Raw genomic sequence first — 17,636 nt, forward strand, 5'->3', positions numbered from 1 at the left:
ATTATTGCGAGTTTAGGGAGGCAGACTGAACAAATCAACAGCAGTTTAAGAATTGTATTTTTTTTCTTTTTTTAATGCCATTTATTGAGCAGTATAAGTGATAAGGCTGATTTATTCTTCAGGTCAGTACAATTACAGTGATACCACATTGATGTGGGGTTTTTTTACGTTTTGCCACTTTTACACAAAAAAAGTTTCTAGAAAAAACTACATTATTGCATTCTGAGAGCTATAGCATTAATATTTTTCCACTGACAGAGCAGAGTGGGTTTTTTTTTGGCGGGACAAGATGATGTTTTCAGGGACACCATTTTTATTTACCTACAACTTTTTGATCGCATTTTATTGCACTTTTTTGTTTGGTGATGTGATGATTTTTTTTTGTTAAATAGTGTGACCGTTTTATAGATCAGGTTCTTCTGGATGCTGCAATATCAAATATGTGTACTTATTTTGTTTATTTTAAAATATTGGCATAATATTTTTTCACATTCTTTGTGCTTCTTTTTTTATATTTTTTAAACTTTTTTTTTTTAGCTTTTACTTAGTCCCTCTATGGGACTTTAACATATTTCTGTGATCACTGTTCTATTGCATTAGAGCTGTCAGGTTCACACTGACAAAACGCCTTTTACACCATGCTTAATAGGCCACCGTAGCTAACTGACAAGGAGGTCATTCATTATTTGACCTTCTGCTGCAATGGCAGCTAACTGCAGCCTGCAATTGCATCACAGAAGTACCAATACAGTGAAGGAGAGTACCCTCTTCCTCTCCTAACTTTCTAAATACTGCAATCACTACTGATTGTGTCATTTAGAGGGTTAAACAGACAAGGTGGATGCGGGAAATGACCCTGGTTATTACAGCAGGATCTTGGCTGTCAGTTAAGCTGAACGGCTGAGCTCCCAGCTGCGATAATTTGTGCACAGCTCTTGTGCCCACATAATTGCCAGGATGTACAGGTACATCCATTTGAGGGACCACATTTCAAAATTGAACATACTGGTAAGTTCTATGTCCAGAAAAGGCTATATTAAACTCAAAAGTAATATTCAGGCAATACTTTTATGACAGTCATCATTTGGTGAGTGGTTCACTACTGAATATAAATTCATGCACGTTAACACAATCATACTATGAGATGCTACATAAAAACCTACATTGACAGCAGACGCTGTACAGTCTGTATGCCTTGAGCACATTGCAGCTCCTTGGCAGTGCTTCGGACTGCAGTACCCGCTGTCACTATCAATATCTGCTTCACTCGCACCCTGTTCACTAGATGACTCTGCGGTAGGGTGAGAGGACCGCCTCCTTCTTGCTTTTGTTTTCCAAGGTGTTGAACCCACGCTTTCAGAGAGTGATTTGTTGGCTATTTCATTTGGAAAATCTGAAAACAGAGGAAGGGACAAGTCAAAATTATAGAAGCATCAGCTGTGAAGGCGATTTAGACAGAATGCAAAATTGTAGACTGATTCAGAGTTTTCTCACATGGTTTTTGGAGTACAAACTTGCATTTTCTGTGTGAAAACCCAAGCAATTTTTTTTATTTTTGCTTACATATAAAAAAAATATCATATTCTGCAGCACTTTACAGACATCATCATCACGGCCCGCATAGGGGGTCTCACAATCTAAAATTTCTTACCTGTATGTCTTTGGAGTGTGGGAGGAAACCCACGCAAACACCGGGAGAACATACAAACTCCTTGCAGATGTTGTCCTTGGTGGGATTTAAATACAGGACACTAGAGCTGCAAAGAAACAGTGCTAACCACTGAGCCACCGTGCTGCCTGTACATTTGCAAAAAAGGTTTTGTTTTGAATGAAATCATCATAGAGGGGGAGTGAATAAAGTCCAGGCATCATGTCAGTAGTCCAAGCCTGCCAGATGAGAGCCTCTTCTCATTTGTATTCCCACCGAGACTTCATTGTATCACTATGATGCACATATGATGTTGCACTGAACTGAAGTGGCATTGTGTATGCTGGGAGGAAAGTTAATTTGCGTGCAGTGGTCACAGATTACTGACATGGCTCATGAACAGGGTACTGGGAACCGAATCACTCCGCGCTATATAATCACAATGGTGTTCATAAAGTGACAATTTTTACTGGTGCAAAACTAAATAAGTGACACGTCAGACTGATTCTGCACCAAAAGTGAAGCATGCAGGACACCTGACATCCCCATGTAGATCTGCGGCTGATTAAATCACAAATATGGGTCAGTTTCTGCCTCGGATTTCTGCAGTGGATTCCGGAGTCAATGGAGTGCAGATTTTGTTGACATGTAATTATTCTGCAAATGTATTGTTATATTCTAGCAGTAAAAGTAATAGTTACCAGTTTGCTGACAAGCATCAACCAACAGAATAATTTTGGAGCGAGCATCAGGGCCTGCTGCACAGGTTTCCTTCTGTACTGCCACACTTTTCATGGGCGGTCTCTTGCATTTTATCTGTGGCATTAGTGGCTGGGGCTGCTACAAATGAAAAGTTTAAACAGTTAGATTTGATGCCATTTATTTATTGCGTTGGGAAATAAACTGTTGCCCAGCATGAAGTCAAAATTATATAGTATAAACTGCTTAAATTCAAGATTATAAAAAATCATTTCTACAACCCTGGCATCAAGATTACTAGCCAAACAATAAGAACTAGTTGTAAAAAAATGAAAAAATATTGGTACTTTCTACAGTACAAAACTGCATACATGTAGGATAACGGGAGTTCATTATTAGTACAGTATGCAGAACTATTTTACAACAGAACATGGGCCCTAGATAACATTGTATGATCGCAATCAATTAGGAATGGAGACTTATCCAGTCTTAAGGGGGGTTTACACATAGCGATATCGCTAGCAATATCGCTAAAACGTCACCGATTTTGTGACGTTATAGCGATATCGCTATGTGTGATACTTACCTCCGACCGGCTCCCCCGCTGTCCATCGCTGATCGGGCAGCTCCATTTCTCGTCGTCTGCTTCCTGCTGGGCGAGACGAGCGACGCTGGACGCGAGCAGGAGGACGTCAGGATCGCTGTGTGTGAAAGGTGAGTATCGTGCGCTGTGTCATCGCTGTGAGATCTTTCTGTATGAAAGCTCACTAGCGATCATTTAGCGATGCACCAGCAATCCTGACCGGGTCGGATCGCTGGTGCATCGCTAAATGTAAAAGGGCCTTTAGGCTACGCTCAGATGCTCAATTGAATGGGTTTAAAAAAAAAAAAAAAGTTCCTGTGCCGAGATAATCATAAGGCTATATTCACACGTGGCATTTTCGCAGTGTTTTTTTCTGCAGCAAAACCTGCTCACTTGGCAGTAAAGAAGCTGCAGGGAAAAAAAAGCAGGTCTTGTGGAGTTTTTTTGCTGAGCTTTTTGAAATGCTACATTTGTCTCTTGTGCATGCTGATAAAGTTTAGTAACAAAAAAAATATATATACTCTAATTCATTTGGCACAAAAACCGCAGCAAAACCTGAGTCCTGCTTTTTTTTCAGCGTTTTTTTTAACACCCATTACTTTCAATGGGTTAAAAAAAAAAAAAACAACACTAAAAGAAGTAACATGCTCTATTCTGCAAAGAGCTGTATACTGTGTAATGGCTGTGTCTGACCCTGCAGGAACATGGTCTGATCATACCACAGCTCCTGGGCAGGGGAAGAAGCAAAAGGCTACGTGCACACGTGTCCGCAGCATTTCCGCAACTCCCTGCCGCGGGTAAAACGCATGCGGAATTCACAAGTGTTTTTAGCTTGCAGAATACTTGCGTTCTCCAAGCGATTTGACGCATCGCTTGGAAAAGTGATTGACAGGTTGGCCACAATTGTCAAGCATAGTGCTTGACAAGTGTGACCAACTTTTTACTATTGATACTGCCTATGCAGCATCAGTAGTAAAAGATAGGATGGCAAAAATAATAAATAAAAAAAAATAGGGATATACTCACCTTCTGGCAGCCCCCGGAGTCATCCCGCCCCTCAGCGACGCTGACAAACTTCCGTTCGCAGGGATGCCTTGCGACAATGACCTCTGATGACGTCGCATCATGTGAGACTGCTACGTCATCAGAGGTCATTCACGCAATGCATCCCTGGAAACGGAAGATGCTGGCAGCGTGGCTGAGAGGCGGGAAGGCTCCAGGGGCCATCAAAGGGTAAGTATAGCCCTATTTTTTATTTTAATTCTATTTTTTACAGGGATATGGTACCCAGGGCATGGAGGAGAGTGTCCTCTCCTCCAGACCCTGGGTACCATCCGCACATGAAGCGCTCTCTTTACGCATGGTGGGCATAGCCACATGTGTAAAGTGAGCGTTTCAATGCAATCCTATGGCGGTGGAATCACTGCGATTCCGCAGTAAGAATGGACATGCTGTGGATTTTACCGCTATGCGATTCCGCAGCGGTAAAATATGCAGCATTGACACAGCAACTGCGGAATTCCACAGGATTGCAAGGGGATGCATTTTTGAAGCGTTTAAGCATTTCTGTGGCAGCAAAAAATGCAGCGGAAACGCTTAAAAAACGCAACGTGGGCACACAGCCAAAGAGTATAAAGAGAGGACAGAACAGGTTCGTAAATAATTCTTTGAAGTAAATCATTGTTTAAAAACAGACAGGGAAATGCTCTCACAAAAAGAACCAGCTGTGATCCCGTGCTGTAATGTCTATATACTCTTTCCCCCACCGCACCCAGGAGATGTGCTATGATCAGACCATGTTCCTGTACGGTCAGACACAACCATTACACAGTACACAGCAGGGGCACATTTATAAGATAATCTCAGCACAGGTACATTTTTTTATACACATTCAATTGTGGAACTTATTACTATTCCAAGATCTATCTTTGCTCGTGTGAAAACCCCTTTAAGCATTCAAAAAAAGAAAAAAATCTGTCAGCTCCAATGACAAGTCAGTTTTATTTGTATTCCAAAAGAAATAGCAATGCTGGTGCATCTTAAAAGGGTATTCCGGCTCTGCTCACCTCTACATCAAGAGATGAGCAGGATCGGTGGTGCCACATCTGTAGGTACAGGTGGGTGATGTGCCAATTGGCGGGTAGTGGGCACCTGTCCTATTCGTTAGAATATAATAAAGGCACATATGCATGTGATCGCACAGCCAAAGGAGACGAAGTTGAACACGATAAGTCACTTGTATGTTCAGTGTCTGAAACCTTCCAATTCAACTGAAGCAACAAAACAATAGAGATCTTGGAAACTTTCACACCAGCAAAGAGGAAATGACAGAAACGGACATCCTCCCCACAGCTAGTAGTATACGTGACAACAATTACGTGACACACTGTAGTAACTCATCATAGCACTGACACTATAGATTACATGTATAGAAATCATTCTTACACTTAGTACTCCCATCCGTTTCATTATGTACCCTAATAATGATCCCTGACAACTAAAATGTAGCTAAAATATTTCTGTTAGGGAAGAATAATATACCGACCTTGTGGCCAATAGGTGGTCTGGTGGCATTTCTGTTCCTCTGGCTTGGTAACACATTAACTTGTGACTGTGGGTTTGTGCGGTCATTGCAATCTATAGAAATTGCACTGATAGGATTAGTTGCTTGGAGGGGTGCGGTGTAGGAAGCGGGGAAAGGATGGTAGAATCCCATGACCTGAGCACATGGCGCGGGCATTAGCTGGTAGTACATGTACTCTGTGGACACAGGTGGTTGAGCAGGTACGATGGGATAGGCAAGGTACGGTCCTGGAGGATTTGAGCTTGACTGTTGCCATCTAATATCATTTATATACAGGGGAAATTGCCTAAAAGAAGAAATCAGTACAAAGTATATTACAAATAATAACATTTGCAAATTTTAGCTAAAATTATAAGGGAAAGACACGATCCATACTTCCTGAACAATTGGAAACTTAAAAGAGGAGAAAGAAATTAACAGATAACATACGGAAAAAATGAAACATGCTGAAGTCCGGATAAATAGAGAGAAGGGGGAAAGTAAAAGGTGGTGAGTGGGAAATACAGAGCAAGTGAGAGGCAGAGATAGGCATTTCAAGGGATGGATTAATATCATTTTCTTCCTTCCCACGACTAATTTAGTAAGATTCCATATGCTCTGCCCTATATAACTTTGCCATAGAGAGGTGTATTTTATAAATAAGGAAAAACATTCACAAAATAGCAGCTTTATGTGGTTTCCCATTATAAATGGTTTCCTTAAAGAAGAAAAAAAAAAGGAAGAAAAAGGTATGGAAACATAAACCCATCAGGTCCCTGGATAGGGTACAGCATACGTCCAGATACAGGTATACTGTCACTGTATGGAGAAATGGAGTGTAAACCGAGCTTCATAATTCTTAATGCCTTTCAGCTCAGAGGTCATTTCCACATCTATTTTTGCACCAACTTCTTGTTTTTATTCACTTGTTTCCTAAAAGGTCACCAGAAGTTCCTTATTGCTCCGGCTTATAAGCAATGAGATGACTGTGTGCCCCGTCCAGGCTCTCCGCCAGCCGAGTGTGCACTATAATAGATGGCATATACTCACCACCAAGTGTCCTGTATGGGTATACTGTAAAGGTGACATTGAATGGAGGCAACCTATACACTCCTGTATGTTACCATGACTAAGCAAACATTACCACATCTAAACTGAAGGCTCGCAGGATAATATTTATACAGAGCAGAAGGCAAAGTTCACTTAGCAGATACTGGCTATAAATAGAGCCCGTCACGGAGCGCTGTAAGTGCCCTAAAATCAGAACAGCGGGCGAGAGTTTGCATAAAGTTGATAAATCACAGAGAAGAAGGCAAGTTACCTATTGGATTGGTTTTCCTGCACAAAAGGGTAGCAGGTTATCAGATAGCTGGGAATGGGAGTAGATTCCAGGCCGCCAACATTTCCACCGTCACCTGGAAGAGACATTGGGATTGCGATGGCCTCATTGCCTTTCTTCTGAGGAACAAATGGCTCGACCTCAGCAGACAGCTTTCCATTCTAAAAAGAAGAAAAAAAAATGAGCACACAATTTAGGCAAGCAAAACCTGATGCGCTAGGAAAATGGGATGCAACTTCACTAGTGATGAGCCAATCCATTAGTCCATCAGTCATGTCAGTTTTCTGTGCCACACGACCGAAGCTCTGAAATCCCCTCCTACACGCCAAACTCCCTGAAAGTGCAAATTCATTTATCATGGCACAACGATGACATTGGGCTGAGCCTAAATATCATTTGAGGTACTGAGGAGTACATCAGTAAGGAGGAGATTTGCAGGGCCCCAGTCTAGAGGCAGGGGACCACTGATGTGGCCGCTGGACCAGTGTCTTGCAAGTCGATTTGCTCATCTCTATTAGTTACCAAAAGGTCACTTTGTTGTGGTCAATTTCAGCTGCAACAACTGGGTCTAAAGGGGCTGTCTCAAGATATTTCTTCAGCAGCGCACCACTCCTGAGCCTAGCGACTTCCTGAGTGATTGACTGTTAGACCAGCCACATGGTTTAGTCACTGGCCTAAACTCTGAAATCTGATGATGCAAGCAGGGGTTTGCAAGGGTAATGTAGCTGGACAGAGCCGAAAAATTTCAGAACAGCGCTTACAAGTTGTATAGCAGAGAGCTTGTATGTGCTGCACTCCTTGCATAGGAGACTGGCCAACTCTGATAGACATTAGAGGGGGCTGGTGACCTAAGCAATGAGCAGTAAAATTACAGAATGAGAATTTCTGTGCCTGTAGAAGCTTTATATGAGACCAGTCTGACCATGTGTAATCTAATGCAATATTTTCGTTTTTATATCCAAGCTGAATATTGCACCAAGAAGTTATTGTACTCATAGACTGTAAGCTTGTGAGCAGGGCCCTCACTCCTCTTGGTATTTGTTATAATCTACTGTATGTGATTATTGTTATGCTGTAATGTCTATTGTCTGTACAAATCCCCTCTGAAATGTAAAGTGCTGCGGAATATGTCGGCGCTATAAAAAATAAAATTTATTATTATTATTATTATTGTAAGCGGCCCATGCAGTGCTTTTTCTATATGGCACCAGAACCTTTAAGCAGTTTGTCCTAATCATACTGAACACATGCAAGGCCTTTGTCGTCACACTGTAATGGGCTCTACATGTGGATCAGACACATTTTGGCTGGGATATCTTAAAACAAACAGTGATGTGAAGTGTAGGAAAATCCAGGTATAATCCATTCTTATACATGAGCACACCTTCTATTATTTCTATTAACAAGATTATCTCCATGACATCAGTGTAATCCATGCAAGGGTAAAAATAGCCACTCTAAGCCTGTCCTGGGTGTATAGGAGGCAAGACACACGTGCCAGGGAGTCAGCATTTACTATGGGCGCCATTACACAATGTTCTGTTTAAAGGGACAGGGGACTAGAAGGCATTAAGGAACAATGCAGTGTCTCCTACAGACGGGATAAGGATATGACAGATTTGTAGTGTACTGTACAATATGTAGATCTTACAGCACTCTGGTCTGTAGGTTTACACATTTTACACTGTATCAATCTGTCACCACGTTTTGCTATTTCGTCTGAGGGCGCCATGATGTAGGGGCTGAAACCCTGATTCCAGCTATTTATCATTTGCTGGTCCGTCTGCTGTCATTTTGACACAAATTTTTTTTTTTTTTTTTTTTACGGCTGCTGATCTAGCAGTGCTCTGAATCCAGGGATCAGTACAGCCCGATTTGCAGCTTTCTGTGTACATTATACCGTACACTGCCAGCAGGCTGCCAATTGGTAGGGTCACGAAACACCTAGTTCTGTGTGATAACCTCCTGCTGATAAATCACTGATTGCATTGAAACAGCAACATAGAGTCTGGTAAGTGCCATAATAGCACTTACTGCTGGTGCTGCTGCTGGTGATATCTCTCCAAATCCTGGTCCTCCTCACCACATTCCCACAGTCATTTCTACCTCCCATCCACGCTCTATCACAACCTTCCGTAACCTCTCCAACCTTATACCCATTCACCCAGCCCCCGCTTCCCCAGTCCCACTAACAGGAGCTCTGTGGAACGCTCGCTCTGTCTGCAACAAGCTTTCCTACATCCATGATCTTTTTGTTACTACCAAACTCTCCTTCCTCGCCATCACCGAAACCTGGCTCACCCCTTCTGACACAGCCTCTCCTGCTGCACTTTCATATGGCGGCTTCCACCTTTCTCACACCCCCCGCCCCAGCAGCAAACATGGTGGAGGAGTTGGTTTTCTCCTGTCAGATACCTGCTCCTTCACCCCAATCCCACTGCCACCCTCTGTTACCCTCCCTTCCTTTGAGGTGCACTCTGTGCGCATCTACTCCCCCTCCAACCTCCAACTGGCTGTCATCTACCGCCCCCCAGGGCCAGCCACCACCTTCTTTGACCACTTCACCACCTGGTTACTTCATTTCCTTTCCGCGGACATCCCTACTATCATCATGGGCGACTTCAACATCCCCATTGACACTTCCCTCTCAGCTGCCACTAAACTTCTATCTCTCACTTCCTCCTTCGGCCTCACTCAATGGTCTTCTACAGCCACCCACAAAGATGGCCACACACTGGACCTCATCTTCACCTGCCTCTGCTCCCTATCTAACCTCTCTAACTCACCTCTTCCTCTCTCTGACCACAACCTGCTCACATTCTCTTCCCTCTTCACTCCATGTCTACAATCCCCACCCCACAAACTTTCACACCCTCGCAGGAATCTTAAACACCTTGACCTACACTCATTCTCCGAATCCCTCCTCCCTCTTACAGATATAAGTTCCTTACACAATGCGGATGACGCTGCCGCTCTATATAACACCACAATAGCTGTAGCTTTGGAATCCGCTGCCCCACTTACACATACCAAAACTCGCAAAATCAACAGACAGCCCTGGCACACCAGCCTGACCAAAGAGCTGAGGCGAGCTTCCAGGGCTGCTGAGCGCAGATGGAAAAGATCCCACTCCAACGAGCATTTCATCGCATTCAAACAGTCCCTCACTACTTTCAAGACCACACTCGCCACAGCTAAACAAACCTACTTCTCATCTCTCATATCCTCCCTGTCTCACAACCCTAAACAGTTATTCAACACCTTCAATTCTCTCCTCCGCCCCCAGCACCTCCTCCCTCCCCACTCATCTCAGCTGAAGACTTTGCCTCATTTTTCAAGCAGAAAATTGATAACATCAGGGACAGTTTTGGTCAACAACCCCCAGAGCCCTTCCTCCCGACTTCCCAGCCCTCCACCTTCAAAACCAACTTCTCCACCATTACAGAAGATCGACTCTCCACTCTACTCTCAAGATCACATCTCACCACCTGTGCACTCGACCCGATCCCATCCCACTTCATCCCAAACCTCACCACAGTCTTCATCCCAACCCTAACCCATCTCTTCAACCTATCACTAACAACTGGTGTTTTCCCCTCAAGCTTTAAACATGCCTCCATCACACCTATCCTCAAAAAGCCCTCTCTTGACCCATCCTCTGCATCTAGCTATCGCCCTATATCACTTCTCCCATACGCCTCCAAGCTACTGGAACAACACGTCTACCTTGAACTGTCCTCCCATCTCTCTTCTTGCTCCCTCTTCGACCGCTTACAATCTGGCTTCCGGTCACACCACTCCACTGAAACTGCCCTTACTAAGGTCACCAATGACCTCTTAACTGCCAAGAGCAAGCGACACTACTCTGTCCTCCTCCTCCTGGACCTGTCGGCTGCCTTTGACACAGTGGACCATTCCCTATTATTACAGACCCTCTCATCCCTCGGCATCACAGACTTGGCCCTCTCCTGGATCTCATCATACCTAACAGACCGGACATTCAGCGTCTCCCACTCACACACCACCTCCTCACCTCGCCCCCTATCTGTCGGAGTCCCACAAGGTTCAGTCCTAGGGCCCCTGCTGTTCTCTATTTACACCTTTGGCCTGGGACAGCTCATAGAATCTCATGGCTTTCAGTATCATCTTTATGCTGATGACACACAGATCTACATCTCTGGACCAGATATCACCTCCCTACTAACCAGAATCCCTCAATGTCTGTCCACTATTTCATCCTTCTTCTCCACTAGATATCTGAAACTCAACATGGACAAAACAGAATTCATCATCTTTCCCCCATCTCACGTGACCCCCCCTACGAACCTATCAATTACAGTAAATGACTGCCCACTCTCCCCAGTCCCACAAGCTCGCTGCCTCGGAGTAATCCTTGATGCTGATCTCTCCTTCAAACCACATATCCAAACCCTTTCCACTTCCTGCCGACTTCAACTCAAAAATATTTCACGCATCCGTTCATGCCTCACCCAAGAATCTGCAAAAACCCTAGTCCATGCCCTCATCATCTCTCGCCTTGACTACTGCAACCTCATGCTCTGCGGCCTCCCCTCAAACACTCTCGCACCCCTCCAATCTATTCTAAACTCTGCTGCCCGACTAATCCACCTGTCCCCCCGCTATTCCCCAGCTTCTCCCCACTGTCAATCCCTTCACTGGCTCCCAATTGCCCAGAGACTCCATTACAAAACCCTAACCATGACATACAAAGCCATCCACAACTTGTCTCCTCCATACATCTGTGACCTCGTCTCCCGGTACTTTCCTGCACGCAACCTCCGATCCTCACAAGATCTCCTTCTCTACTCCCCTCTTATCTCCTCTTCCCACAATCGCATACAAGATTTCTCTCGCGCATCACCCCTACTCTGGAACTCTCTACCACAACATATCAGACTCTCACCTACCATCGAAACCTTCAAAAAGAGCCTGAAGACCCACCTCTTCCGACAAGCCTATAACCTGCAGTAACCACCGATCGACCAAACCGCTGCACGACCAGCTCTACCCTCGCCTACTGTATTATCACCCATCCCTTGAAGATTGTGAGCCCTCGCGGGCAGGGTCCTCTCTCCTCCTGTACCAGTTATGACTTGTATTGTTTAAGATTATTGTACTTGTTTTTATGTATACCCCCCTCACATGTAAAGCGCCATGGAATAAATGGCGCTATAACAATAAATAATAATAATAATAATAGCAGTAATCAGGCTCTCAGTCCCTACCGTATACTGCTTTCAGATTACACAGCAATAAGCTGCTGACAGATTCCGTTTGCGCTCCATTTTTATAATAACTTTATGTTACACTTTAGATCTTGGACAACTTATTTAATTTGAATGAAAATGTTTTAATTACTATAGTTGTATTATTAATCAATTGACTAAAAGAAAGTTCTTAAAGCCTCAATTCAAAAAAAAAAAAAAACAAAAAAAAAAAAAACACATTACATTAGCTTCATTACTAAAACAACAAGCTGGTGAGACACAATGGATCTGTCAGATAAGATCCCAGGGACTAGAATGGGATTAAAGGTTTCTATTATTTTACTGGAAAAAATAGTGCAGAACGTTGCTCTCCTAAGGAATTTACAACTGAAGCCCTAAAAAGAAGCCCAAGAGGAGGCAGGTGTAAAGGGGCCTAGGACATACACTGCACCCACTGCTTACAGCATGGATTAGCGTCAGTTCTGCAGCCCTCATTTTGTTGACAGACACATCTGCAATTGCTTAGGGGAGTCTGGATGCTAATCTGCTATTTGCTGCCCTGCATTCTGGAAGTAGTGTGACCTGATGTAGCAGTGACTTGTGGATGATTCAGCCTGACAGAATGTGAATAGCCGCTCTAGATGACAATATGACCTGTAATATGGATGGAACTGTTCATTACTCAACTTGTAGCGCTCCTAAAAATTGCAGCTCCAAGTATCAGCTGATTACATAAGCAGCTTTCATCTCAAAAGCGGGCATCCTTTGTAGGGGTCTCTTAAGGGCTCATTCACACTTCAGTGATCTTTCTCTCATGCAAAAAAACACTCAGCATTTCATTTCAGTAGTGTTCTTAATCAGCGTTTGCAGTTTTGCAAATGTGTAGCATCAAGCTTTCGATAGCTTTCTCAGAGGGTCTCCTATCAAACAATCCGGTTAAACAGACCACACAAATGGCATTTGAGACTTTTTTGGCTTTTTTTTTTTTTTTTTTAATCTGACCCATAAACTTTCAATGGTGCATAAATACCACAACACCTCATTAGATTAGTCCAGGTGAAGCTTTTGTATAAAACAAACATTATTTGAATGCAGGGATAAGCGGCAGTCATTTTCCCGAAGCCTACCGGAGGTATATCATAGGGAAAATGGACTTCCCTCACTGTCACCTTCTGAGAGCCCAGGCACCGCAGCATTGCCCGGTTCCTACTTCCGCCAGCCTTCTGAAGCAGCGACCCTACTTCCTGTGGCCCCGCCCCACTGCCGCCACCCACCGGTAAGCTCACTTTGAATTATAAGACGCACCTCCATTTCATCCCACATTTGAAAGAAAAAAAATTCGAAAAATACGGTAGGTATATTGGTGAACAACAAAGTCAACTTTACTGACCAGTGTCAGGCAGATACTGCCAATGTAAATAAAATCATGGGATGCATTAAAAAATTTATATCGATGCCCATGAAAATAACAGTTTTGCCAATATACAAGTCACTACTGCGGCCATACATACACTGGAGCCCTAAATTATACGCAGTATGCTAAGAAGGATACAGCTGGACTACAGCAGAGAAGAGCAACCAAGGTTAAGAGAGTAGGTGGATCTCAATACCAAGACTGGTTATCAGACTTGCAGATATTCAGGTTGGAAAACCACAGGTCTAGGGGCGATGGGACAATACAGAGATCTTGCTAATGAGCTTTTACACCCAAGCCTGCAATGATAAACAAGGGGGCATGGTCTCCACCTAGAGGAAAGACAGTTTAATCATAATCACAGATGCGGATTCTTTACTGTAAGAGCAGTGAGATTGTAGAACTCTCTGACACATGTTGCTGTAATGGTTGATTCGCTATAAAAAGTACAAGGAGGGCCTGGAAGCCTTTCTTGCAAAAATATAATATAATAGGTTATGGACACGAGATTCTGTGATGGGACACTGATCCAGGGAACTAGTCTGATTGCTGCATGTGGAGTCAGGGAGGAAATTTTTCCTTAATATGGGGTTTGTGCCTTCCTCTGAACATGTTCATTTATAAGTTAAACATGACAGACTGGTTTTCTTTTAAAGGGAATCTGTCACCCCTTTTTTGAGATATCATATAATGATATCATTCAATTGTGTGTCACATAAGGAGTCTCTTAGTACTTTTGCTTCCCCCTGACCCCGCACCTTTCATGCATAAATACCTTTTTATATCAGTTCCGATGTATGTAAATTGCTGCGGTCCGGTCCGATGAGCGGGGCTTATTCGCCTGACAGGCCAGGAGCTATCTGGGGATCTGCTAGTTGAATCCCAACAGAGAAGCTGTATCCTTAAGGTGGTCTATAAAGAGCACGTACGTTACATGTATCCTTTCCTTCACCGCTCCGTATAGAAGCTGGAATGCACTACAGGAAAATGGCATATGGCTACAAGATGAGAGCTATGAATTCTCTTGCACAATATGGCATGCAGAGAAGCAATGACTGTGCCAAGCCTCTTCAAAGTAACATTCATTAAAGAAGCAATTCAAAAACAATTCAGTGAACAACACAATCGTAAGCAAACAACTCAACCTCAATAAGGAAAAAGGATCTGTGGGAGGTCAACAGCTGAGAACCAAAACAGAGCAGAGAGCCATTTCATTTCACTAACATCCTTCTTCAACTTCAATTAAAGAGTTTGTTATCTCAGACTACACTGTGTGCACAATTATTAGAAAAGTGAGAATTTTGACAGCATCACCATTTTTAATGTATATTTTCCAACTCCATGCTCTATAAACGGAAATGCTTATTGGTCACAAAACCATCAGAAGTTTTGTTGCAAACAGTAAATAGGATCAAAAAAAAAAAATGTATGGAGAAAGAAAAATTACACGCATTAAGACCCCTTTCACACGTCAGTGTCTCCGGTATGTGTGGTGACAGTTTTCTCACACAGACTAGTGATGAGCGAGTAGCATGCTTGGGTGACCTCCAAGTATTTTGGCGTGCTCAGAAATTTAGTTTTCCTCCTCTTAGCTGCATGATTTGCGACTTGTAGACAGGCTGAATACATGTGGGAATTCCCTAACAAACAGGCATTCCACACTTGTATTCAAGTTGTCTAGCAGTCCGCAAATCATGTAGTTCAGGCGCCGAAAACAATCTCCGAGCACGCCAAAATACTCGGAGACCACCCGAGCATGATCAGAAAAACCCGAGCAACAAGTATACTCGCTCATCACTAACACAGACCCATTCAAATGAATGGGTCTATGTACATGTCAGTGTGTTTTGACGGACCATGTGTCTGTGTGCAAAACACACAGACATGTCCGTTTTCACACAGACTGCAAAACATGCCGCATATGGGCACACAGAGAACAATGTACACTGTCCTCCGTGTGCACGGATGGCTGCCGAGGAATAGGTGGCTAATGTAAGCTGCTGTCCCCCGGCGGCTGTCATTCTGAGGAGAAGGTGGCCGGCTCCACTACCAGCAGAGAAGCCCTCAGCAGCCTGCGCCATGAGGAGCCAGGACACACCCGCCTGGGCCGAGGACAGCAATACGTAGCTGGCCCACAGGAGGCGCGATAACGAGGCAGCGCGGCAGGTGCCGGGAGCGGCGCAGGATGGAGGAGCTGCTGCAGGAACTGGGCATCATGGAGCTGCTCCAGGAGAACCAGCGCCTGCGGGTCGCTCCGGAACACCCTCTACCCGGGACCACGTGTGGTGGACTGGCTGGTAGGAAGTTTCCACGTACAGCCTGGAGTCCCGTACACGGCATGGAGTGCAGCCCCGGTGTGTCTGCCACCGGCCACTAGTATCGAGCCTGTAACCCCGCCATGTGTTACACCCTGTGCGGGCAATGCCTGCCCCCTCACCTGCCGGGGGGAGTCCTAACAGGGTGGCCAGTGCTGCATCACCTGCCCGGACCCTGTGCCACCTGCCCCAAAAGCTGAAGCTGATGTTTGTCGCGTCCTGAGCTTTGAGGACAGCGCCGGGAAGTTGATCCTATTGTGCAACGTTTTCCTGGATAGGTTGCAGGGCAGAGATCTTCCAACCTCACAGGAGACCTCTGTTCCACATGTGGAGTCTTGGAGAATGGCCAGGAATACAACCCCTGGCAAAAATTATGGCATCACCGGCCTTGGAGGATGTTCACTCAGTTGTTTAATTTTGTAGAAAAAAAAGCAGATCACAGACATGGCACAAAACTAAAGTCAATTCAAATGGCAACTTTCTGGCTTTAAGAAACACTAAAAGAAACCAGAACAAAAATATGGTCGTCAGTAATGGTTACTTTTTTAAACCAAGCATAGGGAAAAAATTATGGACTCACTCAATTCTGAGGAAAAAATTATGGAATCATGAAAAACAAAACAAAAAAAAAAACAAAAAAACACTCCAACACATCACTAGTATTTTGTTGCACCACCTCTGGCTTTTATAACAGCTTGTAGTCTCTGACGCATGGACTTAATGAGTGTCAAACAGTACTCTTCATCAATCTGACTCCAACTTTCTGTGATTGCTGCTGCCGGATCAGCTTCGCAGGTTTTGGAGCCTTGTCATGGACCATTTTCTACAACTTCCACCAAAGATTTTCAATTGGATTGAGATCCGGACTATTTGCAGGCCATGACATTGACCTTATGTGTCTTTTTTCAAGGAATGCAGTCTGTGCGGCACACGGGTGGCACACGCTTGCTGCACGTAGTACACACACGGACACTGATATCTCTGATATCACTGAAATATTAGGATGTGTGAAACGGGCCAAACATTTGAGAAGAATCAAACATGAAGAGACCAGGAAGCAATTACCCTCCAGTGCTGGTATACTCCAGAACTGCAACCACCTTGGGAGTGCCCACACGTACAAGGTATTCAGTGCTCAGAGACATGGCCTACGTAAGGAAGGTGGTAACCCAACCACTACTGAACAGAACAAATAAGATGAAATGTCAAGACTGGGCCAAGAAATACTTGAAGACAGTTTTCAAAGCTTTTATGGATTGATGAGATGAGAGTGACTTTTGACAGACCAGGTGGATGGACCCGTGGCTGCATCACTAATGGTCACAGACCTCAACATTGTTTCAGATACCAATAAGGTGGTATTGCTCAGGGCTTTGGAGTCGGTAAGCCAAACTTACAATGCACAGTCATCTCAACTAAAAGCAGAGATCCTTAGATCAGGAACAGAACAGACATTTATAGGATATTTTATAACTTTCCTAAATTATGATGGCAAAATTTACAGCACATCCTGCACTGTACTACTGTACTCAATATATTATATATTTTAGGAGTTGGAGTCGGACCACTTTATCTGGACTACACAGCCCTGGTACCGCTATGAGCTGGTATTAAAGATGATCCAGTTGGACATTTTCAGGCTGAAGATGGACTCAAAATCAACTCCCAAACCTGGTGCCAGTCTTTATAAGACAATTCATTAAAAAATTGGAAAGTCTCCATCTTACAAAAAAAAACATGATTTTTCTGCAGGACAATGCTCCACACAAAATCAAAGTCTCCACTGCTTGGCTGCCAGTAAAGGCCTTAAAGGGAATGTCACCCATTTTTAGTGATATCATGTAAAG

The 17,636-nt window shown here is 43.9% G+C and overlaps 1 protein-coding gene across 1 annotated transcript in view; it reads right to left on the reverse strand.

Annotated features, from left to right (window-relative positions):
* The window catches only part of SECISBP2L (SECIS binding protein 2 like), a 69,186-nt gene that overhangs the window by 38,948 nt on the left and 12,602 nt on the right, over positions 1-17,636 (reverse strand). Inside the window, exons 2-5 of the mRNA XM_073568460.1 lie at positions 6,815-6,993; positions 5,476-5,800; positions 2,350-2,488; positions 1,164-1,393 (exon numbers count right to left, since the gene is read on the reverse strand). Coding sequence (XP_073424561.1) covers positions 1,164-1,393; positions 2,350-2,488; positions 5,476-5,800; positions 6,815-6,993 — 873 coding nt within the window. The remainder of the gene's footprint in view (positions 1-1,163; positions 1,394-2,349; positions 2,489-5,475; positions 5,801-6,814; positions 6,994-17,636) is intronic.

This window comes from Dendrobates tinctorius, unplaced genomic scaffold (assembly GCF_039654945.1).
Source record: "Dendrobates tinctorius isolate UK_male_01 unplaced genomic scaffold, ASM3965494v1 ptg000022l, whole genome shotgun sequence".
Lineage (NCBI taxonomy): Eukaryota > Metazoa > Chordata > Amphibia > Anura > Dendrobatidae > Dendrobates > Dendrobates tinctorius.